General features: G+C 48.1%; 1 protein-coding gene across 5 annotated transcripts in view; it reads left to right on the top strand.

Moving 5' to 3' along the window:
* Window positions 1-27,359, top strand: part of U2SURP (U2 snRNP associated SURP domain containing) — a 1,877,492-nt gene that overhangs the window by 272,995 nt on the left and 1,577,138 nt on the right. Inside the window, exon 1 of one of the 5 annotated variants that reach the window (XM_069618260.1) lies at window positions 3,000-3,086. The exons of the other annotated variants lie outside the window; for them this stretch is intronic. Within the exon in view, the coding sequence (XP_069474361.1) occupies window positions 3,084-3,086 (3 nt within the window). The 5' untranslated portion in view covers window positions 3,000-3,083. Of the gene's footprint in view, window positions 1-2,999; window positions 3,087-27,359 lie in introns of those variants that run through there. 5 annotated transcript variants of the gene reach the window in all.

Below are 27,359 nucleotides of genomic sequence, written 5' to 3'. Positions count from 1 at the left end.
GTGTCATAGTGACCCCCCAGTATAGACTCCATACCCTTGGACTGACTACTGTCTCCCAGGGCATGTAAAGTCACCATTGACTTTACTAGTCTTAAATTCTGAACAGAACCAGTACAAACCATCATATTGTGGACGTACTGGCTGGGGCAATTCAATTGCCCCGGGGTCTGTTAGTCGAGGGGGCACGTCTCCGTCCCCCCTGATCGAGTTTTGGCTGGTGGCAGTGGATACTACTTTTTATATTCAATCGCAAATATTTTCCTATGGGATTTCCCATTGTTTTAGGCTACTATCTTTATTTAATTATTTACGGTAGCCTCGAACATACCGCTGGTTTATTTAATTAATATTAATTCTCTGGTTGGTATTTTTTGCCAAAACTTGATTCTAAAATGGCGTTTGTGTTCTCTTCTGTGACTCCAACCCAAGTCGAGCCCTTTGTTCCACAGAAGCCCTCCAAAGTGGTGCCACTCTGTCTGTGGTACTTAGGAGGGGTGGAGGTGGATTTAGGCACCCTGGACTGAGTTGCCTAGGCAACTCAAGTCGCACTCCGTCCTGATTGGCCCAAGTGGTGAGCCGGCCGGCTCAGCACTTAGCATGTTTGAGTGACAGCTAGGCTGAGTGAATGGGGGTTTTCTGCATAAAAGCAGGGCTTTGGGGACTGGAACTCCAGAAGTCACCACAGGACCTAAGAATCCGACGAGGGAGAAGCTGAGCCGACCTGCCACGACGACACCACCGGTGGAGCCCTGCTGGACCGTCTAACCACTTTTCCCAACGACAGAGGAGATCTCCCACCGGAGAGTCTTCTTCCTTTGACTGGTGGGGATGACCAGTTTCACCGTCTTTTCGCCTTCCCGACGTACCTCGTGGCCGCCTTGCCTGTGCCAAGCATCCCGGCAACCGGGATACCACGTTTTACCACGACCGCGAAAAAAGGTACCACCTTTAACCGGAAAACTCTGCAGCTGGTTTCTTCCCTGGCAGTGCAACGACCTTCATCTTTCCTCCAAGTCGAGATCTTCTCTTCCCCTGGACGACGACGCGATTTGCACCCACTGCCAGGAACAACTGCCACCGCTGGAGGATCCTTCCCACTTAAGTTACCGTGTCCCGCCTGGCTTCCCTTGCCACCGACTGTACGGGGTAGATTTAGCCCCTGGCTTTCGAACCTGGGTTGGCCTGGGACACCCTGGCTAAACTTTCCTGAGCCTCTCTAAACTCTTTTTGAACTCTCTGCAAGACTTTCTAAGCCTAGTGTAACTGTGTGATCTTGGGCGCATTTGTGCTCTGCCCTCTCTAAGAGTGGGCCCAGCCTGTGGACTTTGGCTCACCAGTGACTTTTGCTCTTCTGCCTTTCTAACAGTGTTCCTGAATCTTAGAGTGGTGTACCTTTCCATATTCTGTCTTTTTCCCTCCCTTTTTCACAAACTTATTGGAGTGCCATCTAGTTAAGCGCTCACCTCTGTATGAAAATAAGTGGTGTTTTACTGAGACTTATCTGATAAGGAAAAAGGGGTGTATATATTACAATAGTAACTGTGTTTAGAATATTTTACAACAAGAGTGCTGGAGTGTTTCAAACTGTGTGTTTTTAAATAAATAATTATATACTTTGATTATACTTTAATACCAAAGCTCTGGTCAGTGTTTGCTTGTAGTGGTGGGTCTGAGTGCCTATTGTGTATACTTTGCATACTGTCTAACTCTTCTTGAGAGAAGTCTGACTGCTCAGCCACAGCTACCATGTAAATCTGGGTGGTACAGACTGCTACCAAGTGGGTTTACTGCTAACACCTGTAGTCCTAAATCTTTTGCAGTGTTCCCTAAGGGAACCGCACAGGTTCCTGCCTAACACCCGCAACGTCTGTAGGGCACCCTCACTGGTAATTTCCGGGGCACACTATCTTCCATTACTTCTACGTATTGGGATCCCTGCGAAAACATTGCAGTTAACAGGCAGCCTGAATGCCTTTCACAGCATAATTTTATACCAAGACACAACCTACTAATTCAACACTCACTCTTTTCTTTACCTGAGAGCATCCTATAGTGGCTAGAGGAAACTCTGTTATATCCCCATCCCTTACATTCATTCCACATACAGTCTAATCTTGGTTCTGACTCTGTAAGCGGGCTAAACTCGACCTCATCCCCTGTTAATGTTTGCCAGAGTGAATGTAATAGGATTAGCTGTTTTAGTGACTCATAGGCACTCTTGATCATACCTCAGGCCATCACTTGTCCCTTACTTGATTTATATTAATTAATACTACCGCATTTATTAGCAATCACCACAAGTAAATGATGCTGATCTATATGGTCGGGTATCATTCCTTTTAAAACTTGCTCACTCCCACAAACATGTATGCAACTGATCACTATCGCGATTCCTTATGTCACCTTGCCCTACATGTTTGTGATTGATGTCAGCTTGTATGTGCCCTACATTTCCCCATTAACCCTCCTGCCTTCCCCCACTCTTCTTCTCCATGGAGCAAGGTCTGGTTTTATCCGTGGAAGGGCTAAAATTCCACGGACAAGGTTTTGACATTTTTGGGCTTCTGCAGTGGTGATGTGCGCAGTATAACAGACTATTGCCATAACTATTACTTTCTACAGTGTAGTGTGAAGTGATTCATCACATGTAAATCTATAATAAATCATGATTGCTTGCTAAAATGAGTCTGGCCTAAACGGCTGGGTCCTATTGGGGACTCAGGGAAAGTGTGTTTATGTAAGTAACTTAGTAAGTTGCTTTTAAGGAGTTTCCAAGATTTGCTCCAAAGTAAACAATGGGCCAAATCCCATAGGTTTGCTGCAATTATAGGGACGCTTTGGGTAAGACCTCCTTTTTGTTTACATGTGCAGCAGAAGAGGCAACCAACTAGAGTGGACTTCTGAGAAGAGTTCCAGCCCAGGAATCGAGAACCACTCAAGACATTAGAGGTTAATGGTTGATGGGTCCTCAAAATACCACCATTCTCTAAACGAGTAGACCTCAGCTGACGGCCACAGGAACAGAATCCGAGGCACCTGAGACAAGTACTCATGCGACTGAAAGTGAAGTATTTAGCCCAGGAATGGTGGGTATTGTGAGGGATCAGAAATGAGAGGCGGACACATGGTTGTTGTATTCTTAATCAAAGACATTTTTTTGAAATACAAATGGGTTGGGAAAACACGTCTCTAGTCCTATTCTAAACAGGAACTTCTCTACCTAGAAACTAAAAACTAAGGATCTGTCTGTGTCAGGATTTCAGTAACTGAAATCCGTCCTTGTGTCCAAAACACCCTATCCTGTCCCTCACACTATACACAAACAAGAAAAGGTGCAAGAAGAATGTCTTTAACTTGATGTTTGGAAAAGTGTTCAAAACCAAAAGTATAAAGATGACTCCAATGAGAATGTTCTCCAAGGTAAAGACCCTTGGTCCAGAGGATGTTTTCCTTTCCCTTCACTGGTCTCACAAAGTTCTTGTTCAAGCAAAATGTTCTATAACAGTCTTTCTATAGTAGATCTTGTAACTTTGCATATTTCCTGGTGTACACCCCTGCCAGGTAACTTTATACAATTTGCAGCTGCCTGGTATACTCGCCTGCCAGGATGTATGTGTTTCACAATTCCTTGATACCACTTCAGCTGCCTGGGGTAGTCACCTGCTAGGATATCTTATGTCTTTCACAGTTCTTAAATGTACCACAGTAGCATATACCTTGTGCTGTTTGGTATATCTATTTGTAGTAATATTTGCTGACACATATTGTGCTCACACCTTCCCCCCCCCCCATTGGCATCTAATGCATCTGTGCTGGATTGGGGTTTTCTCTTATACTTTGCCTTTTCTGCAGTCAAACTTTCTTCTTATTGAATCTTGCCTTTGTACTTTGCCTTGACTGCATTCAAACAAACTTTACCTTTGTATATTTTTTGCATCAAACATTCTTCGTATTGGGTTTTGAATTTGTACTTTGTCTTGACCGCATTCAAACAAACTTTGCCTTTGTATAATTTCGGCATTAGTAATCTTGTACCATTCAACCACTTGTTGGCACGGTTGTCGGAACGCCCCTGGGTCCCAAGCTGCTTTGGGCAGACTCGCTGGTCCAGTGTCTCCGCTTTTGCTTGCGCCTCTCCGTTATGGCTTCTTCTTCTGCCTTTCGGGTAAGAGTGTGCAGACGGCCCCTCTGCCCCAGTCCGGGGGAGGCTCTGCTGTTGCACACCACCCCTCCCTCTCCCCCCGAGATGAAGTCTGTTGTCTTCTCGAGCGACCGAACCTCCAGGAGTTCCTGCACTGCTCCCTGCGTCTCCACAGTCCTTATGGCTTGCCCACAGCGTTCCTCTTCCTATCCCAATGTCCTTCTCTGCTTTGCCGGCGTGGATGGCAACATCTGTCATTCTTTTATTTTTCTCATTTTCATCACATGTATAGTTAAATCAACATTCCTTGGTATTCCCCCCTGGCCTCCATTAGAAGTCTGCACTGCTTCATTTAGCCCCAGATCCTCGCACTTTTCCAAAATATGTCCAGAATCCTTATTGTATATGGGCTCCATTGTATCATATAGTCACTCTGCAGGTAGTTCATTACCATTCCCCAGTCCTGCTTAAAGGAGTCGCTGTCTCCCTGTAATAAGTAGGTTACACATTCCATTGCCACGAAGCTCCATAATTTCTGCAACCAATCTTGATTTGTCAGACTTTGCCTTTGTTTCCAATGTTGAGCTATTGTGAGCCATGCAGCTATTGGGGTCATAACGGCCCTCTTCGAATGGATTGTGTCCGTCTACGTATTCCTTATCTTTGATATTTCCCCAATATCCAGCTTGCTGCCTCCAGAATTTATTTTCCAGTAGAGGGCGATTTGCGCCGAAGCCTGGTCGAGTCGCTGTTCCTTGGAGGTCTCCGTCTTGATGTCAACGTCACCGCAGGTATAAGTAGCACGTGCAGTGCCCGTTGGCTTCAGTTCACAGCTTCGATAACGTAATGCCTAGTTCCTAGTCAGAAATCTATTCTTCAAAAAATTAAGAGTTTTCGACGTAATATGGCTTCTTCATCAGCATCATCCACTCCTCGGTCCGGATTTAAGAAGTGCCGGGACTGCAGTGTTAAAATGTCTGACAGACCTGGACAGCATCTGCCTGTGGTGTCTAGGGTCAGAACATCCGTGTTCGGAGTGTGAGGACTGTCTGTCGATGACGGCCAATGCCTTGAGAGAGCGCAGAGGGAAGTTGGCGAGAGGTAAGCCTCAAAAATCCCCTTCTACCCCTTCAAAACGTAAATCGTCAGACAGGTCGAAGCAAGTGCCTCCTCGTCATAAGAGGTTTAAACGCTCCTGTTCCCATTCGAGAAGTGGTTTGCATCATTCCTTGTCTTCGAGGCATGACAAAAAGAGGCGCCATAGGTCACCATCCACTTCATTATCTAGTTCACCTGAACGGGTTGTTTGCCCTTCAAAATCTAGTACCCCAGCTCAATGGGAGGAGTTTAGGCTCCGTATGATGAAGGTGTTCGAGAATGTGGCCTTGCCCCCCTTGATTACATCTAGGGGCGATGCTCCAGTCGAAAGACCACAGAAGCACAAGAGCCGTGTGTCTTCGGACCCGGGCGTTGAACCTCCTCGAGAACAATCTCATCCCTCGAGTCGAGAGAAAACCTACTCTAAACATAAAAAAATCAACATCGACGCCGAAGGAAATCTATACACCATGTCTGAAGAGTCCGTCTTCAACGACGTCTGCACCGGTACCAAAGGAGAAGCCATCAACGCCTCGAGTGTCGACCTCCGCGTGTCAATCCCTTCGACACATTTGTCCAAGACATCAGTGATAACAATGAAGATATTGACACCATTGACGATTTTAACTAAGCCATCGGCACTTGTGTCGAGACTGTAAAGACCGGTGGAGGGGTCTATACTTCCGCTCTGTATATGGTAGAGGAGAGGCACAGAGAACACCTGCCAAGATTCTCTATTGTGGTGTGCAATGGACGAGCAATCGGGGCCTAGCTTCTCGGGAGGTGATGCGAGCTGGTTCTTAAGTACAATGTAGTCCCCAAACGCCCTCAAAGGAATGTCCACACACTGTATCGGTTAAAACACAGTCTTTATATAATTAATATTCAAGATCATATACACGATCATGATAACTCACTTTGTACTCTGAAAATCAACAATGGTAAATATATACAATTCTAAAGTTGTACCACTAACGTTATTCCGATCTCATTAAAGTGCACACGGTCAGAATGACACACAGATTAAAATAAAAAGGAAACCAGCAGTAGAGAGAGGAAGGAAAGCAATTGGAAGAATACTGGCCCCGTTTACCTAGACACAGTTCTGTGTGGAGATCCCCCCACCTGGGCACCCTGTAGAAGAAAGATACAAGCCCAGTCGATATTGTTCACACTAGACTTTCCATTAGTTCTGCAACCCCAAAGTACCTTGGCGTTGTAGCGTTCCGCGTCGGGGAATCGACGGCCCTGCTTGAGTGACCTCCCTTTCCGGCAGGAGTCACAAGTCGTCGAACGTCAGACGGAGAACAGGTCAAGCTACGACGGTGAAGTGGCCGCGTCATACCTAGCGGTGCTCGTTGACGGGGAAGCGTAAACGTCCTGCAAGGAAGAGGCGTGCGGGCCACCTCGGTGTTGATAGTTCTGGACCGCAAAGAATTGAAGAAATGTGGCCCAGCAAGGGCGTTGAGTCGTCAGCGTCTCTGTAGTCTTTGGGTGGCGGGAAAGCCACCGGCGGATACTCCTCGGCACGTCGACGGTCAGGCCTTCTCCAGCAGGATACAGCCGCCACAATGCGGACGAGATCGTCCTTGGATCACTGAAGTTCTTGGCAACGGGAGCATGGCGGCTCCAGTCGGCAACGGCAGTCGTCGACAGTGGCGTACAACAGTCTGGGCGCTTCTCCTAGGAGTTCCGCAGCAATCCCCGTATCGGGTCGGCAGCCTGTCGAAGGTCTGTCTACCAGGGAGCTTAGGTAAAGATCAGCTGTGCACGATGGTCCCTCGTAGCTCGGGAAGAGGGCGCCTTACCAGGTCCTCTCGTTGTCAGTCCTTGAGGCACAGCAGCTTTCAGATTGCGAAGGAGAGCAACAGCAATTCTTCTCGCCCAGCAGGGCTCAAGGTTAAGCTTCAGTTACTCCAGTTACTCGTCGTAGTGGACTTCAGCTTCCGAACACGATTCCTAGCAGTGAGAGGTCCCCAGTGTAACGCTCACCTGATTCCCGCAGAGGCGCCAGTCTTGACTGGGTGAATGCCGTATCTTCAAAGGTGATGTGTAATACACGGTTGGCTCTTTGGGCTGGACCTCAGTGCACTGTATGTCTGACTCGAAGAGTAAGATGTCTGCAGATAGAAAATATGGGATTAATGAACTGGGGTTATTGGGTGCCTCTCTCCTCTTCCCTTTCTCTTCTCCTGTAGAACCCCAAAGGTTAACGCCCTCACCTTAGGTAAGTGAACGCCGAGCTCTCCATCTGCCTCGGGGCAGGGTGCCGTAACCAGTTTCTTCACTGGAGAAGGGTGCAGGCCTCTTGACCTCAGAGGACTGCTGTCCGTCGCTAACTGCACGAACGGTAAGTTCTGGGCACTTCAAATGTCTTAAAAGTCTTTTGTAATGATATCTCTTGTTTTGCAGGGTTCCGGCGATGGCGGGCTGATGAGAGTTGAGGATCGAACCCGCGTGAGGAATAGAAGCGCCTGGAAGCACGTAAGTAAGCGCTTGTAGCCTGCTTCACGATGCGCACTAACTGTCCCTTTTATCTTGCAGGTACAAGTTCGGAGCTTTAGAGAAGCTGAAGGGTGCTGGAATACCCACTGGATTCGGCGTGGGAAGGAGTAATGGCACGTGAGTAATAAAGTTGCCCAATGTCTTTAAACGCACCTTCTTTTGTCTTTCAGATGCGGGATGCAGCGCCGAAGGCCTCCGGAGCGTGCGAAGAGCTGGTAAGCTTTTGTCTTTCAGATGCCGGAATGCAGTGCGAAGACCTCCGGAGCATGCGAAGAGTAGGTAAGCCTTTGTCTTTCAGATGCCGGAATGCAGCGCGAGGCGTTGGTGACAGCCGATGGACCAGGTAAGAGATGCGCTGCCACTGAAGACCGTAGTGCTAACCTGTTCTTTCTTTGTCTTTACAGGTGCTGCTGAAGACTGGATTCCAGGATGGTAAGCCTTTGTTCCCTTAGGCCCAGGATCAGAAGCAGAAGACACGATGAGCGTTCTGCTGCAGAGAATGCAGAATAACGCAAAGCAAGATTCATCCATCGGGTGTGGTTTAAATAGCCTCCTGTAGTGCTTAGGTGTCTCCTTCCACAGCCACGCCTAGGTAAGAAAAGAGTTCCTGCTTTCCAGAAGAGTTCCAGTGTTCTGAACCTAGGGAGTGGCTCCTGCCCCACCCAACAGGAAAAGTAGTCCCAAACAGAAGAGGATCAGGGGTTCAACTGGCAGGTAAGTAAGCAGCATGGTCTGCTGCAGGTAAGTCCACCCAAGCATTATGAGCCCGGCGCTTCCAGCGCTGGGACTAGGCATCTTTATGAGCCTGGTGCCACTGGCGCCAGGACAGGGTCCAAAAGGTCCCAATTGGGACTGGCTGGCACTCGGAACCGGGGTTATGGGTCTGCTTCCAAGGGAGTTGGGCAAGTCCTGATCTTTTGGAAGCAGAGATCATGACACCCAGATATACTGTCGATCTCCCATTCATTCCGCTGGGTCACACTCAAGCATCCAATCACAACTAAGGTCATTCATTCATTCATGCAGGCAGGCAGGCAGCCAGCCAATCGGGCACACAGTGCATTCAGGCCATTCACTTCTCTCCAGACACTCATACAAGTTATGTGTATTGGGACAAGTACCGAGCCATTCAACACTCCAAGCTGCATTCATACCGGTTTCGGGCAGGGCTGTCTCAACCATTGTGTCAAACACCAGATACCAGACAGCCACAACATAGAATGCATATTCGTCACACACTACATTCACCCAGGTCCCACCCACAGGCGTACCCACAACATACGGTCGTTGAGAAGGCTCCAGCCAGTCTGGTCGGCACTTCCCCACAGTACCATATACGGAACTTCCACCCAACAGCCAGTCAGGGGGAAGGGACAGAGGCAGGGCTTCCCTGGACTTTGGGAAGATCAAGGTAACAGGTGATGGAAGGCAAGAGGCCATGGGGGCCATTTTGTCTCCATCAGGAATCTACCGATTCCAATGACAGGGCCTGGGCATCCCAAAATGGAGGACGCTCAGGGCACCAGTCATTTCAGCACGGAGCTGCCACCAGCCCGTCCCTGCGCTGTGGGTCACACACAGGTGCCCAAAAATATACACTAGGGGCACAGGGTTGTACCCCTACCCATGGGTGCCATAAGGGTATCCCAAGGGTATGTTCACCAAAGCAAAAGAGAGAGCTGCACCACCAGGAGTTCCACATGAATTCCTGTGTGGAAAACACGACAGAACACACGATAAAAAGCAGTAAAGGACAAAGATACGGAGGCCCTGTCCCTCCGATGCATTTCCAGCATCACAGAGACCTTCGACGATTTCTACGTTTTCGGCTCTGGTTATGATATCCATTATACCTACTTCATATGAACAGACTTATGTCCCACAACCACTTACAGAGTACTTTAACACTCTATCTTCAATTCATGAAGACCTAGAGGAGTCCTCTGAGGATGAAAAACCCTTTGGGTTACAGTATGGGACACCATCTGTGCTGGATGAATTTATATCTGAAGAATCTCGCATGAAAAATCTGCAAGATTGTCTTCATGAAGCAAGTGGTATTGATACTTCTCCTGAGATGGATTTTGGAAAGGCGGATCCTGGGGATCATGCAGAAGTAATGTACAGACAACTCATGACAAGTGTCATGGAGTATATCGGACAGTCCAGACCCACACCTGTTTTTGAACAGGACGGTTTAACTGATATACTAGACAAGGGACCACAGGCGGACCCAATTGTCCCTTTCCATCAGGCTTTACAGAGGAGAGTGACTTCCAATTGGGAAACACCCAAGGTTGTCCCGGCCGTAAATAATAAACTAACAGCCAAATAAAGAGCTTCAGTGGAGGTGTACAGTGAAGCCAGAGAGCAAGGGGAAGAATTGCCCCAGTCTCAGATCAAGACCACAAAGACCTGAGGAAGAGAAATAATACCTTAAGCATAAGGATTATGAGAGGCCAGGAGACAAAATATAATAAAGAGCCAAACAGCGTACAGACACTATGTAGAACCAAGGGAAGAATATCTGATAAGGGGTTACCAACACCCCTGCGGAATAAGTAAGACTGTGAAACTGAGAGAGCCACCAGCACGAGAATAGCAGAAGGAGATACACTAAAGAAACTTGGACAACCAAAGCATGAATACCCTGAAGAGAGGCACAGCCAAATGGTGGAAAGGGATTAAGGAAATATCCCTCCATTTACACCAATGTATATGTTCAATATTTTCTGGACCTTGACTTGTGTTTCTTTTTTAAATATTTTTCTGGGAGTGCCTTTTTGCAAACTTTTTGACGAGGACGTAAGAGGGGAACCGAAGAAGAGATATGCAGCATACCCAGGATAGGTCAAATTACAAAACTCTAAAGGCAGGATCTTCTGCTTACTTTAAGTCGTTTTCTTCAGTTGTGGTAGGGTCCAGATGGAAGATAGATTTGGACAGAGGACTCAGTTTATTATTTTGACTATTGGCGAGCACATTGGTATAGGTTTTAGGAAGGGAATCCCATTTTAGCAATAGGGATACAAAGGCTTTTTTAAATCAATTTTTATTGCATTTTTCTGAGAATATATAAGTGAGTTTACAGAAAAAACAGAATCAAAGACTGCTCACTCTTGCGGAAAAAATGATTTCCAAAACCAATAACCATATATCCGGTCTCAATTAGGGCTTGTATGGCATGTCCACATTACATAGAGGGTTACATACTGCTGAGGTGGTGGATGAGTCTAAAATACTTTCGGGTGTCTTTACATGTGACAAACTTAGGGTTCTTAATGAAAGTGAAACAAATTTGGAATCCGGTTCCTTTTTTCTATTTTGTAAAATTATTATGCATAAGGGCTTCTCTCGTATTGTTCTTGGACTCAAGTTTTGTGGGTGTGTATTTGTTTAACCCACACTAATACACCATTGCATTTGTGAGATATGAGAGGGTTCCATGTATGTTATGGGGTACTTGCATGTGCGCACTGAAACATAGGAAGTCTCCATTTGTTTTTCCGAAAATCACTAAAATGCATTACCACATTGAAATCATATAATTGATGGATATACATTGATTAAGACATCTGTGGTATTATCATGAAAAAGAGTTGAACCTGCTTGTACCTTGTGTGAAGAGGTGTAATACAATGTGTACTGTTTCATGAAAAATGTTAAAGTTCTCCACATTGGGGTGAATTAAACTGTACCATGGCAATCCCAAATGGTGTGGTCTTTCAATAAGGTAAATATTTATATCATTTGAAGGCATTTAGGCAACTATCGGCACAGTCGGACCACGCTGGTATTTTTCTGGTTTGTTCATTTTTACATTTGGACAACGCATCTGTCAAATATTCTTGAATATGCCAAGGTAGATGTCATCTCTGTTAAGTTGTGGGCATCTATGATTGAGAGTGAGTTAGCTACATAGTGTTGCTTTTCAAAGATGGTGCCCGCGTTTGTAGATGTGTTGTCAGGCATGTTTCTCAATAGGGTAGTTGTTCCTTGATGGCCATTGATTGCTCAGCCATTTTAAGAGCAGGTGAAACGTGATGCGTTTGTAGCTGTAAACATCGGACGGGAATGCAGGAGTGCTCTGTGACGAGGGACAGAGGTGTTTTGAAGTGAGTGTTTATTTGATTTCATTTTTTGAATTTGCTAACGTAATCTGTGCATGCCTTGTATGACGTGGGGGCATATTGGTTGATTTCTTTCCTTTTTACTGTGAGACTCGACTTTGCCTTTGTGTTCCAGTTTATTGAGACACATGGTTTGAAACAGTGCAGTGCTGTGCTATGTGTTGTGTTGTATTACCTGACTTCGTTGTGCATCAGGAGGTCGGGGAGCATTCAGTCACCCTGTTCAGGCCACACATGCATGGAGCAGTAACAACGCGTGACTATCAGGACTCGCTGCTTGCGCAGGAATAACTTTTTCCGGGCTATACTTTATTCTGCCCTTGTCACGTGGCTTGGGTCTACCCTTGCTCACGTGACTGGGCCCATCTTGGCAATACCTAATTCCTCCCAAACTTAGAATGCTAAATCAACATACCAATTCGTAACAGTGTATTTTACTGTCTCTTAGCAGTCAGTCTTTCAATGGTATATCCCTTGGAGCACATATCTGTGAAGTCGGGATGATGGTCGTGGCCTCTCTCGAAGCTGGTACTGGGAGTGTACTCTCTGTTTGCTTGGCCTTGTGGGGTCTTGCAACCGCGGTGTGGGGCCCTTGGGCAGGCACAGGATATGGATCTGTTGGCGGGGATACACACTTGTTCGTCTCTGCTGGCGCTTCCTGATCAGTTGGAGGATTTCCGCCTGCCGCCTCTGCACCCGATTGCTCTTTCCACAGTGTCGCTGGGACCTTTCGAAAATGGGATTCATTTTGTGTCACCACTTATGCCACTTGGGCGGCTGTCACCATACTGTGGTTGGTACCCTGTACTGTCACCATACTGTGGTTGGCACCCTGTATGTCAGTCTGAAAACCCCAAACCCCTAACCGTCGTGTTTCCCCCCCTTTGGGCAAGCACGCTCCGGTCTTCAGACAAACTTTGACAATCTGACAACCTCCTATTGGGGGTGTGGATCACTATACCCCCCCTTTGACTGCATTTGTATCGGGCCCCATGTGCACTGTGTACTCCTAGCTTACGCCAAATAACATACACCTATCTTACTACCGTGGGCAATGACAAATAACACTAAGACACAAAGAAAACACAAATAATCGATTCAATTTATAACACTGGGATACATTTATTTATATACACACAGCTAAGCATATTGCATAACAATGCAGGCAGTTCTAATGCTATGTCTAATTTGCACCCTTTTATACTTCTGGTGCAAAGCTACCATGCAGTGACTATAAGCCTTTTAGGTTTCTAATGTAAGCCCATGCTGCAAGTGTGTGGTTCTAATGCAAGCGCTAGCATCCATCACCTTCATGGGCAAATCCACACCATCAATCCACACCATCCACGCTCTAGACAATCCCTGTCTAGTTTCCCCTTCACCCAAACCTGTGTGTGTGTCTGTTCTTATCAATCAATTTAAGCCTAGGCCAAACCCATACTTCGCATTCTGTTGTCAATCAGCCAGTGGCAGGCCTCAAGACTGCCAACTGCCAAGCTCTCGATCTCATCAAGGCCCATCAGTCTGCTGCACCAAGCACCATCTCCAGCCAACTCTCTCTCTGTGGCTCTCCCGATCTCTCTGGCCAACTCCCGATCTCTCGTGCAGACTCCCACAACTGTCGGGGGGGGGGGGAAATTCTGCCGGGGTCGCCCGGGCCGTCCGCAGACCTCCGGGCAGGGAGGCCCCAACTCCTCCCGTATATCCCAGAAGAGATAGAATATGAGACACACGCAAGAAGCAAGGTGACTGCTGTTTATTAGACAAAACGGCAGGGATGGGTCAAGGATCGTACGCGTCCGTCCTGACACACACACAATCGTGGGGCTCGCAGGCCCTTTTTACCTTAGTATGACGCGCTACTTGCGTCACCTTGGAAAGTTAGCAAAAAACCTATCGCCACTCTTAATTGGTTGCTCGAGTGGTAGGGTTAGTATAGCATACGTATAGAGAACAATATTAGTGGACAAGGGTTAGTCAGGTGATATATCTGGGTTGTCCCTACAATTAGATACATGAGAATTGTTACATCACCCAAACCTGTGTGTGTGTGTCTGTTCTTATCAATCAATTTAAGCCTAGGCCAAACCCATACTTTCCATTCTGTTGCCAATCAGCCAGTGGCAGGCCTCGAGACTGCCAACTGCCAAGCTCTCGATCTCATCAAGGCCCATCAGTCTGCTGCACCAAGCACCATCTCCAGCCAACTCTCTCTCTGTGGCTCTCCCTATCTCTCTGGCCAACTCCCGATCTCTCGTGCAGTCCCCTCTCGTGCAGACTCCCACAACTCTCTTCCGTCTCTCACAACTCTCCCAAACTCCTCAACTCTTCCGAACTCCTCTCTCTCTATCCAGCCCTCCTGGTTATAGTCTCCAATGACGCACACATCACTATGGTGACATACATTCTATAAGCTATGTCTCTCCCTCAGCGTTTAGCAAAATGCCTGCCTGTGTCCTTGCGTGTTGCTTGTCTCGGCATGTCCTGTTAATTCGTGTGCTGTCAGCATGACCTCATATCCCTCCCTCTTGGCTTTCCGAGTATGTTGTGAAATACATCATCTATTCCCTGTTTCTCATTCTCTCCACTGTAGGCTTCACTCTGCATTACAAATTGCTCTTAGGCCCTGTCCCTCTCATACAAAGCACCTTCTCCCATCTCTACATCTTCACTCCCTTCATGGCCCCAACCCTCGGGGTTCTCTCCGCGAAGCACACCAGCCAAGCTGATAATCTTCCCTCTCGGACAAGGGTGCATGTTATCTGTGATTGTCTACCAATGTTTACGAACAGTGTACTGTTAAGACGGATTTCTGAACTCTGTCCTGGTGGCGCAGAAGTTCAGAAGGCCAACCTAATTACTTGGAACAGGGTAACCTCTGGACGAGCCAGACCAATCAAGGTAGCGATCGCGGCGGTCAAGACTAGGTCTCAAGAGGGGTGAGGGTGACTGAAAGCCCGCAATGAGCACACAAAGCAAGGACACTTACAAATTACTCCAAACAGGTGTTATATTAAAAATAAATACATATTTATTCCAAGGCCTTTAAAACAATGACCGTAGCGAGAAAATCACAATATAACGATAGTAAACCAACACATACCATATCAACACAATATATACACAAATACAACAAGTCTCAAGCGTTAGATGCACGAAATGTGTAGTCCACCTAAAAGGGAAGGAAAACAGGCATTGTGAGATAATGCTTAGACCCAGTCCGCCTTCAGAGGCACCTAACTAAAAGGAAGTCCGAGCCCTGCGAAGAGTGGAGCCTTGTGCTCAAAAGTACCTGCACGCGCTGGTGCCAACAGGCAAAAGGGGAGCCTCTTCGAAGGAAATCAGGCAGTTCAGTTTAGTGCACAAATGAAGAAGAACAAGTTCTGCGACTGAAGCGCAGCCTCCACTGTGGGCAGAAGCAGAGAGCGAGTACGGAAAAAGGATGCTGTTTTGACACAGCGGGGAAAAGCTATGGGCTCCTGCAGGAGGGCGACCAGTTCCTAGCTATGCTACTCACCGGTCCCCGATGCAAGCAGACCCAGGCTTCGCCGCGTCAGTTTCAGTAGCTGGCAGGTTCAGAAGAGCAGGGAACGTCTCGTCGTGTTGAGTAAAAAGACGTCCCAATCGAAGAAACCCGCACAGTTTGTTACCACAGCAGGGCAACAGAGCGGCCGTGTGTATCTGAGCCAAATGTACACTACTCACTTCAGACCTGGGAACGCCAAGTGTACGAAGCGTGTGAGAGTGACAAGGACTCGAAATACTACACAACCTGGCGGCGGTTACAGAGCAAGACTCCCGTGTAAGCTGGTCAGTCAGCTGGATGGCCCAGAGACGCTTCCGAAGGCTTACTGGCAGGAGATGGTGAAGATGCCGAGAATAGCTGTTCCCGCTATTCCAAGGGTCGAAGTACCAGTACAGGCCTTCTGGTTCTATCAAAGGTAAAAAGGGGTTTCACAAGGCGACAGGAGTGCAGAGGATTCCTCGGTTCAGCCTCTTGGTTGCAGCATACTTGGCTCCTGTATTCCTTCGTTCGTGAGAACTCAGGAGATCAACATGGTAGTGGTGTTTCCAACCCCCTCTTATCCACGGTTCCCTTCGCGCCAAAACGGAGGGGACCCAATGTGAGATCCGCTCATCAACACTCACACCATTCGTGGACCAATCACGGACCACGGTGGTCCCAGGCATTCACACCACCCTAGACTCTCTGGCACCCAGGATGTGTATTGGGACCAGACATCCCAGCCCACATCCTGGAGGCACACACAAGACATGTAGAAGCCCGCGAAAGCATCTGTGTTTCGCGGGAAAGTACATGCCCAAATAAGGAAGGCCCCGGGTCGGCTCAACCTGGGGAAGGTGAAGGGAGCAAGACGGTCAGCGGACAGGACAAAGGAGCCTCGTGGTCTGGCCATTTTGGGAGCCAGGCCACCATTTTGGGTTAAGCGCGAGAAACGCGCTTAGAACGCCAAAAGGAGCTCAAAACACAAACGATCACTGCCACCATTCCCGTCCGTGAATCAATTGCACCGATCAGTTACAATCCTAAAAGAGTATCTAGGGCCTGTAGAAGGCTAGAGACCCAAGAGAGCTGTAACTTAGCTTACAGTGCCCTCTTGTGTCATGTTGCACGAAAGCCGCAACATGATAAAAGACTCTACAGAAAACAGCGTTTCCCGGTACTGACTGTCTTAATGGCATGTCAGTTTCCCCGTAAGAAAGGAGCGAAAGTCCAGAGGAGTGCGGCAGAAGGCTGCACTTCTCTGGCAAAGTCGAGAACAAGGTGAAAAACAGCAAAAAGTTTAGGGGTTGCCACATGGAAGGAAAATTACCTACAATTACGAAATCTTTCCTAACACTCGCCCCTCCCAGACTATGGACAGGGGGAACTAATCCACCCCTGGATGAGTCTCTTGTTCAGGTCGGTTAAATATTCTGGACAACCCATCAGCATTGCTATGTTGGACACCTGGCCTATGCTCAATAGTGAAGTCGAAGCCTTGTAGACTTATGGACCACCTAAGCAACTTTGGATTCTCCCCCTTCATGTTCATTAGCCACTTTAAGGGCTTATGGTCAGTTTGCACAGTGAAGTGGGTCCCATAGAGGTAGGGCCTCAGCTTCCTTAGGGCCCACACAACAGAGAAACATTCTTTCTTTACCGTGGACCATCTGAGCTCTCTGTCCTTAAGCTGGCGGCTAATAAAACCAATAGGGTGTTCCTTACACTTCTCATCTACTTGTGATAGAACAGCTCCTATCCCAGTGTCAGAGGTGTCCGTCTGCACGATAAAAGGTCTTTGATAATCAGGGGCCCTGAGGACAGGGGCCTGGCACAAGGAGTCTTTTAAGCCATTGAAGGCCTTCTCACACTCGTCGGTCCAAGTTACCTTCTTGGGTTTCTTCGGAGTTGTGAGGGCAGTCAGAGGGGCAGCTATGGTGCCATAGTCTGCCACGAAATTGCAGTAATACCCCGTGAGTCCTAAGAAGGCTCTCACTTGGGTTTGTGTAGTGGCGGTAGGCCAGTCTTGTACTGCTTGTACTTTACTGGGTAGAGACTGTATCCTCCCTCCACCTACTTCATGTCCAAGGTAAACCACTGAGCATTGTCCAATCTGGCATTTACTAGCCTTGATGGTCAAGTGTGCTTTCTGAAGAGCCTGGAGCACGATCCCGAGGTGTTTCACATGGTCTTCCCAGGTGGCACTGAAAACTGCTATATCGTCCAGATATGCAAGACAGAATTCGTCCAACCCATTCAAAACATGATTCACAAGCCTCTGGAAAGTGGCAGGTGCATTCTTCAACCCGAACGGCATTACCCGGAATTGGTAAAGGCCGTCTGGAGTAGAAAATGCTGTCTTCTCCTTGGCATGTTCTGCTAAAGCTATTTGCCAATAGCCAGCAGTGAGGTCAAACGTGCTGAGGTACTTGGAGGCACCCAAAGTATCCACCAGCTCATCTGTTCGAGGCAAGGGGTGTGCATCTGTCTTGGTGACAGCATTCAGAGCCCTGTAATCCACGCAGAACCTCAATTCAGAAGTGCCTGCCTTTGGAACCAAAACCCCAGGGCTGGACCAAGGACTACTAGAGGGTTCAATCACCCCAAGGTCTAACATTTTGTTGACCTCGGTCTTAATATAAGACTGTACTTTGTCTGACATCCTGTATCCCCCACTTTTGGTAGGTACACTGTCTCCTGTGCCTATGTTATGTTTGCACCAAGGTGTCAAACCAGGCGACTGTGAAAACGGGGGAAAACTGCCTAAGCAAACTTTTCACCTCAGCCTGCTGATCAGAAGTCAGGTGAGGGGCCACTCGGACACCCTCAAAGGAGCTGTCTGAAGGACCGCTTTGGAACAGGTCGGGGAGAGGTTCTGACTCCTCTTCCTCAACATCTGAAGCCAGTAGCAGTGCTGCGATTTCGACTCTTGGGACGAAAGCCTTCAGCCTATTCACGTGGAACACTTTTGGAGCCTGTCCAGGCCTTCCAAGGTCCACTAAATAGTTAACCTCACCCAGGGGCTCCACCACTGTGTAAGGGCCTGACCATTTGTCCTGTAAAGCTCGAGGCCTTATGGGATTCATGATCAGGACTTTTTGACCAGGTGTAAAGTTGATGAGGGAAGCTTTCTGGTCGTACCAATGTTTCACCAGCGCTTGTCCTGTCTTCAATTTATCACTAGCCAGGCCCATGAGAAGTACCATCCGTTTTCTGAGCCCTAGCACATAATCAACTACGTTGGTAGTAACAGGGGGAGTGGGCATCTCCTATCCCTCTTTGACGATGGCTAAGGGTCCCCATACGGGATGACCGAACAGAAGTTCGAAGGGGCTGAAGCCAACACCCTCCTGTGGTACCTCTCGGTAGGCAAACAGTAAGCATGGTAAAAGAAGATCCCATTTTCTTCTCTGAGGCTCTTCCAGAGCCCCAATCATGCTCTTTAACGTTCTGTTGAAACGTTCCACCAGACCATTGGTCTGGGGGTGGTATACAGAAGAGAACTTGTAGGTGACCCCACATTCTTTCCACATAGCCTGCATGTACTTCGACATAAAGTTGCTGCCACAATCCGGCACAACTTCTTTAGGGAAGCCAACCCTAGTAAATATGCCAAGTAAAGCTTTTGCAACTGACTTGGCAGTTACAGTTTTCAATGGGATGGCCTCAGGATATCGGGTTGCATGGTCGACCAGCACCAGGATAAACCTATTGCCCGAGGATGTTTGCGGGTCAAGGGGACCAACGATGTCAATCCCTACCCTTTCAAATGGTACCCCCACAACTGGGAGCGGTACCAACGGAGCTTGGATTGTCGCGCCAACCTTACCAGACAACTGGCAGGAGGCACAACTCCTGCAGTGACTTTCTACTTGCACCCCCATCTTGGGCCAGTAGAAGTGCATGGATAACCTTTGCTTGTCCTCTTCATACCAAGGTGACCAGCAAGGGGAACTTCATGCGCAAACTGCAGGAGGAAGGGCCTAACAGCAAGGGGAACCACCAACCTCCTATGGTCTCCTTCTGTAGACTCTGTGGGCTCACTATACAGGAGTCCACCTTCCCAATAAATCCTATGCGTCCCAGGAGGTTCACCCTCAAGCTGAGAGCAGGCCTGTCTCCTTAGGCCTTCCAGAGATGGGCACTCACGTTGGCCTTTACTGAATTCGTCCCTATCAGGACCTCCTTCAACTAACAAGTCTTTTAGTTCAGGATGGTCGTTGGGGTCAAATACTTCAGGCATCGCCACCTCCTCGTCAGGCCCCGGCGATTGACCAACTTCCTCCACCGCAGTGGTAGGCGAGCTCGGGGGAATATTCTCTTTCCCTCGTCTTGACTTGTTGACTCCTTTCGCTTTGGGTTTCCCCTTCGGCTGGGGCGGCGTATTGGTCTTGGCCAATGCTGCCCGTGCTTGAGACCGTGTGTAGGGTCTTTCGGCAGTGTCTCCTACGAGCCCTAAAGCTCTGAGATCATTACCTAACAAGACCTTTCCCGGGACGTTTCTCTGAATGCTCACTGGAATCCTGACTGCTGTACCATTTAAAGTAAGATTTACAGGTATTACTGGGAACATACGGAGTGGGCCGTCAGCCAACTTAGTGGGCAACAGAGTAGCTCTGGCAACTTCCTCTGAGTCTACCAAGGTAGAATCCACTACAGTGCGACTGCACCCACTATCCCTAAGAGCTGGAGTATCTACTCCATTGATCAGCACACTGTCTTTAAAGTAGTGCTTGGTATTATCCGGAATCCTAGCATAAGCCTCTGCGACTTTAGGCTCCCAGGAACCCAGGGAAACTAAAACTACCTCAGCCTCTATCCCGCTGGGAAATGAGTCTGAGGAGAAGGATGCTCCTGTAATCTCTTCTTCCTCGTAGGAGGAGAAGGCCAGATTAGCGGAGTGGACCCCCAAAGGTCTAACCTTACACCGGGGATCCCCCTTCACGTGGTCAGTTGCTCCACAAGCAAAACAAGATCCATTGGGTCTGTTTACATAGGGAGGCTTATTGTAACCAGAGTTCTGTTTCGGAGGCTGACCTTCACTAACCTGTGAGTTCTCTTGTGTCTTACCCTTATTTTTCTTTTTGTGGCCCTTTTGGGAAGAAGATTTATCAGATTCCCCACCCTCCTTATCTTTTGACTTTTTCCCTTCCTCCTGCTTACCAGGATGAGTTTTGTCCTTATGGGACACTCGATGTGACACCCATAAGTCTGCTGCAATGGCCAGTTTCTTAGGATCTATCTCCTTCGAATCGGCCAAATGCTGCTTAAGCTCCGGGGAAGAAGATGCAAAAATGTGTTCCAGCATGACAAGATTTATCATGCCTTCGAAGGTAGAAACCTTATAACCTTCGACCCAGCCAGTTAAGTTTTTCAAGGATTCAGTGACATAAGATACCCAAGTACCACCTTCCTTTTTCTTATACTCTCTGAAACGTTTCAAATATTGGGCCGGAGTCTTCCCAAACTTTAAAATGAGAGTTTGCTTTAACATTGCGAAATCAGCTCGCTCAGCCTTCGACATTTCCATAATGGCACTACAGCCAGAATGGGGCAGTCGGCTGAGTAACCAGGCAATCTTATCAGCATTGTCAACTTCTTGAACTTCGCATGCATACTCAAACGCATTCAGCCAGTCCATAATGCCATTCCTTTCCTGATACACACTGAGCAGATCTTTCGGAAACCGTGGATCAGAGGAAGCCCCAGACTCATGTCCAGGACCCTTGGACCCATTTGCAACCTGAAGCTTGGCCAGTTCCAACTGGTGATCCCTGTCTTTCTGTTTTTCTGCCTGTTCGATTTTTAGTTTGGCTATGCTGAATTCAAGCTCCTGCTGCCTAAACCGCAGCTCTTGCTTCTTGAATTCAAGCATAGCCTCCCCATCAGCACTGGCAGAGGAAACATTAGACATCTCATCCTCCCTGTCCTCGTGGTCGCGGTGGATCAGTGCAGCGGCAGAACCGTCGGTTCTACCAGTGAGAGCAGCCCCACCTCCTTCCGCACTGTCCTCAGAAGTTATAGCGTCAAGCTGCGCTTCTTGCCACGCCACGATTCTTTGGATCATATCCAATTTCGTGCCTTGAGAGGAAACACCTCTCTCCGTACACATCTTTTTCAATGTTTCTGATTTGGAAGCATTTAAAGTTAACAAGGTATTTGTTTCCATACTGTTAGATAGGACTATGGCCTTTTTAAAGTTATACTACAACAATTCACTACGTGTCCTGGTTGGAATAACCTGAAATGCCTTAGTTCGTGCGCAACACTGGATACCTTCAGTCGTATCCCACCGCTGTACACCAATTTGTTAAGACGGATTTCTGAACTCTGTCCTGGTGGCACAGAAGTTCAGAAGGCCAACCTAATTACTTGGAACAGAGTAACCTCTGGACGAGCCAGACCAATCAAGGTAGCGATCGCGGCGGTCAAGACTAGGTCTCAAGAGGGGTGAGGGTGACTGAAAGCCCGCAATGAGCACACAAAGCAAGGACACTTACAAATTACCCCAAACAGGTGTTTTATTCCAAGGCCTTTAAAACAATGACCGTAGCGAGAAAATCACAATATAACGATAGTAAACCAACACATACCATATCAACACAATATATATACAAATACAACAAGTCTCAAGCGTTAGATGCACGAAATGTGTAGTCCACCTAAAAGGGAAGGAAAACAGGCAGTGCGAGATAATGCTTAGACCCAGTCCGCCTTCAGAGGCACCTAACTAAAAGGAAGTCCGAGCCCTGCGAAGAGTGGAGCCATGTGCTCAAAAGTACCTGCACGCGCTGGTGCCAACGGGCAAAAGGGGAGCCTCTTCGAAGGAAATCAGGCAGTTCAGTTTAGTGCACAAATGAAGAAGAACAAGTTCTGCGACTCAAGCGCAGCCTCCACTGTGGGCAGAAGCAGAGCGCGAGTACGGAAAAAGGATGCTGTTTTGACACAGCGGGGAAAAGCTATGGGCTCCTGCAGGAGGGCGACCAGTTCCTAGCTATGCTACTCACCGGTCCCCGATGCAAGCAGACCCAGTCTTCTCCGCGTCAGTTTCAGTAGCTGGCAGGTTCAGAAGAGCAGGGAACGTCTCGTCGTCGTGTTGAGTAAAAAGACGTCCCAATCGAAGAAACCCGCACAGTTTGTTACCACAGCAGGGCAATGGAGCGGCCGTGTGTATCTGAGCCAGATGTACACTACTCACTTCAAACCTGGGAACGCCAAGTGTACGAAGCATGTGAGAGTGACAAGGACTCGAAATACTACACAACCTGGTGGCGGTTACAGAGCAAGACTCCCGTGTAAGCTGGTCAGTCAGCTGGATGGCCCAGAGACGCTTCCGAAGGCTTACTGGCAGGAGATGGTGAAGATGCCGAGAATAGCTGTCCCCGCTATTCCAAGGGTCGAAGTACCAGTACAGGCCTTCTGGTTTGATCAAAGGTAAAAAGGGGTTTCACAAGGCGACAGCAGTGCAGAGGAGAAGTCCTTCAGCGGGTCACCAGCGATTCCTCGGTTCAGCCTCTTGGTTGCAGGATACTTGGCTCCTGTATTCCTTCGTTCGTGAGAACTCAGGAGATCGACATGGTAGTGGTGTTTCCAACCCCCTCTTATCCACGGTTCCCTTCGCGCCAAAACGGAGGGGACCCAATGGGAGATCCGCTCATCAACACTCACACCATTCGTGGACCAATCACGGACCACGGTGGTCCCAGACATTCACACCACCCTAGACTCTCTGGCACCCAGGATGTGTATTGGGACCAGACATCCCAGCCCACATCCTGGAGGCACACACAAGACATGTAGAAGCCCGCGAAAGCATCTGTGTTTCGCGGGAAAGTACATGCCCAAATAAGGAAGGCCCGGGTCGGCTCGACCTGGGGAAGGTGAAGGGAGCAAGACGGTCAGCGGACAGGACAAAGGAGCCTCGTGGTCTGGCCATTTTGGGAGCCAGGCCACCATTTTGGGTTAAGCGCGAGAAACGCGCTTAGAACGCCAAAAGAAGCTCAAAACACAAGAAACGATCGCTGCCACCCTTCCCATCCGTGAATCAATTGCACCGATCAGTTACAATCCTAAAAGAGTATCTATGGCCTTTAGAAGGCTAGAGACCCAAAAGAGCAGTAACTTAGCTTACGGTGCCCTCTTGTGTCATGTTGCACGAAAGCCGCAACATGATAAAAGAAACTACGGAAAACAGCGTTTCCTGATACTGACTGTTTTAAGGGCATGTCAGTTTCCCCGTAAGAAAGGAGCGAAAGCCCAGAGGAGTGCGGCAGAAGGCTGCACTTCTCTGGCAAAGTCGAGAACAAGGTGAAAAACAACAGCAAAAAGTTTAGGGGTTGCCAAATGGAAGGAAAATTACCTACAATTACGAAATATTTCCTAACATGTACCATAACATTTCTCAGCACTGAGCAACTTCTGTCTTTCTCCATCAAAAAATGGCTCATAGGCCTTGTGTCTCATTTTGAATGCTTCCTAGTGTTTACCGCAAATCTCTCGCAATGCAAGCACTAACTAAATGCAAAACTCATTCTAAGTGACTCAACATACATACATACATGACATACCAAACATAGCTCTAAATGTGTCTCTACAAAGCATAACAATGCGTGAATGGCTTTACGTGCATTTCAAATATGCCAGTGTGTGTGTGGTGCAAGTAATGCATTTTCTCTCTCAGCCTAAGCGCTATATCTAATGCAAACATGCATACAGCATATCACGGTGAGTATATGTTGTGTCTCTAAAACAATACATGGCACTTCAAATATGTGCAAGTGTCATTCTATTTCAAATGGCAAAGTGGCATCATGTTCTCTATCATTCTAAATGGCAAGCACTATATACATACAGTATCATTCTAAAAGCATATTGCAAATGACAGTGTCTACTTCAGCAATGTACTAATCAGAACTAAGCAGAATGATTCCATTGCAAAGAGTAATGATTGGGTAATGGTGATTGTAACAGATACTAATGATGAGTCTAACGATAACAATACCAGGCTCCTCATTTTATCAGATTCACATGTACTGTCCAGGGCCGTGATTAATATGTTAGTCATCTTCTTTTGGGGTGCTCTGTTTTTCACCAGTAAGGTATCCCCATGCTGCAGTTCCCTGTGCTGTGCGTGGCAGGCTTGGCTTTCTCATTCATTCCGTCTGGCTCGTCTTTCTTCTATGAGGGATATGTCCAGGTCAGAGCTTACCCAGCTCGGTTGTAGTGGTATTTTGGGTTGTATTGGCATTCCGAACATCAGGGCTGCTGGGCTCACACCAGTGGACGTGTGTGGGGTTTGCCGGAGTGTTCTTAGGAATCTATACACGGACGGCAGCCAAGGCTAGTGGTGGTCTTTTTTGATTCGTATGGTTTTGTTTAAGGAGCCCATAAACCGTGCTGCGTCCCCATTTGCTTGCGACCAGCAGGGTGTGATCCTTCTATGTTTGACACTCAGACCGGTGAGGTTATGCTTGAGTTCTTGGCTTGTGAACGGTGGGCCATTGTCGCTCTTCAGCTTCCTGGGTATTCTATGTACAGCGAATACTTTTTCGAGGGCAGTGATGACTGATTCTGCATTCGTGGACTGAACAGGCTCCACCTCAGGGTATCTGCTGAACTCGTCACCTAGAACAAGGAGGTACTCCTCTCTGGCGATGGCACAAAAATCCATGCTAACAGACTCCCACCTCGTATGGCTTCTGGGCGCACTGGTAATGGGTTCAGGCGTTGTTAGCCTCCTTGTGGACTGGCATTCAGCACAGGTTTCCACTAATTCAGCCACGCAGTGTTGCATCAGTGGCATCCGCATTCTTGATTTCAGGTACGGTTGGGTCTTTACAATGCTTTGATGGCCTCCATGCGCTAGCCTTAGGGCCCTTGCCTCTTTGTGTCCCTTCAGTACAATGCCTTCTTCCGAAACGGTAAGCTCATGGCGGATGCAGTTTCCCCTGGGCTGTTGTGGTGCGTTGCGCTACTGCGGCTGGGTAGTTTTTCCCAGTCTCCCGATTGGATGGTTTGAACGGTGCTGCAGGCATGTGTCAGTTTTTGTTTCTTCTGCTTTTTCTTGCAGCAAAATGGCTCGCGGGCGTGACCGGCGACTACATGACACATGCTCTTCCGTCTCGACTGCATGTTCTTCCTCGTGTCTGGTGGCGGGTCGCGGGTTGCGAGACAAATAATCAGCTGGGTTGTCTGCTCCGGCTCGGTATGATACGTCAATGTTAAAGGGCTGCAGTTGGAGCATCCACTTTTCTAGCCGTACTGCGGGGTGCAGTGCTGATCCCCTGAAGATTGGTATCAGTGGTTTGTGATCCGTAAATACTTTAGCCGGTTGTCCTTACAGGTACACTCTGAAGTGGTGGCAGCCCCTCAGGATCGCCAGTGCTTCCTTCTCGATGTGGGCATAATTTGGTTCTGTCTTCGTCAGTGCACGGCTTGCAAATGCAACTGGGTAGACACTGACGTCTTTGTCTACTAGTGTGAGCACCGCCGCTAGCCCTACCGGGCTGTCATCTACCAGGAGTTCCGTGGCCCAGTCTGTGTTCAAGAACGCCATTCTTGTGGTGCTGGATAACGAGTCCTTTATGCATTGAAAAGCCTGCTGGTGCTGTTCTGTCCATTCCTACTGCCTTTCTTTCTTCGTAATGTCTTGCCGCAGTGTTGCAAGGGTGGCCAAATCTGGGATACATCGTGTGCAGTATGTGGCCATACCCATGAAGCTTCTCACTTCTGATGCTGATGTGGGGGCTTTTGTACTTTAGATGTCGCTGACTTTGGCCGGGTCTGGTGACACTCCTTCGGAGTTAAATACATATCCAAAAAAGTTCAGCTCAATCTGGTTGAATTTGCATTTTTCGCTGTGCAGGGTAAGGCCAGATCCCTCTGATAGGTTGAGGATTGCAGCTAGTATCTTGTGGTGTTCGCTTGTTGTGGTGCCGTATACCAGGATGTCATCACTTATGTTGGTGGTTCCTGCAAGGCTGTGGATCACTTTCCTGATCTCGTTTTGGTAGACCTCTGCTGCTGAGGATATACCAAAGTTCAACCGTTTGTATCTTCTGAAGCCTAGGTGGGATGAAAACGTTGTTATGAATCTGTATTCTTTTGCAAGGCATAGCTGGTGATAGCCTGACCTTAGGTCGAGCTTGCTGAAGACTCTGGCTCCTGTTAGATCTACAATCAGTTTGTCGATGGTCGGGTGACGTGGTGTTCTCGTCCGATGGCCATGTTGGGTAGCCTCATGTCAATGCATATTCTTACAGGATTGGGTGGCCATGGTTTCTGTGCGACGACCATCGGCGACACACATGGGGTGGGGCCTGTTGTTTTTTCAATTATCCCTTGCTTTTCCAGCTTTACCAGTTCTCTTTCAACTGCTTCCCTCTTATGGAAGGGGACTCTGCAGTGTCGTACTGCCTTTGGCTCTATCGTCGGGTCAATGTGAAGCTTGATCGTCCTTCCGCTGAGGCATCCTATCCCCTGGAATACTTTATGGTGTTTAGCTACTAGGTCGTCTTTTTCTGGCAGGTCGATGCTGATTTCGAAATGCACCACATGCAGTTTGTCTACAGTGCGACAGCTTAGGAGCGTTTCTAGTCCTGCCTCCACAACGTATATTCTTGCTCTGCACGTGGCACCATTATATGCTAGGTCTGATCAGAATGATCCGCTTACCGATAGGGGCCTCTTGCACCCGTACGCAAACCGTTTTACTCTTCTGAAGCATCGGCTTTGGATCTAGGTTGTTGTACGTGTGGGTTGGCATGATGTTCACCGTCATGACTACCCTGGTGGGGTTACCGTCTGATAGGATGGTGCATGACGGTCTCTTGGTTTGTTTCCTCTTATGACCGGTTTTCGTCTTGTGTGATCATGTCACTCAGTGTTCTTCCGCCTTTCCTTCCCGCGTCTCTCAGGGGACGCACTCTCGTCGGAGGACTCTTCTGTCTCGCTGCTGCTGGACGATGTCCGGGCAGCATCA

The sequence above is a fragment of the Ambystoma mexicanum genome, chromosome 10 (assembly GCF_040938575.1).
Source record: "Ambystoma mexicanum isolate Mex_15411 chromosome 10, UKY_AmexF1_1, whole genome shotgun sequence".
NCBI classification, from domain to species: domain Eukaryota; kingdom Metazoa; phylum Chordata; class Amphibia; order Caudata; family Ambystomatidae; genus Ambystoma; species Ambystoma mexicanum.
Note: the sequence above shows the minus strand (reverse complement) of the source record. Positions and strands in the feature narration are given on the sequence as shown.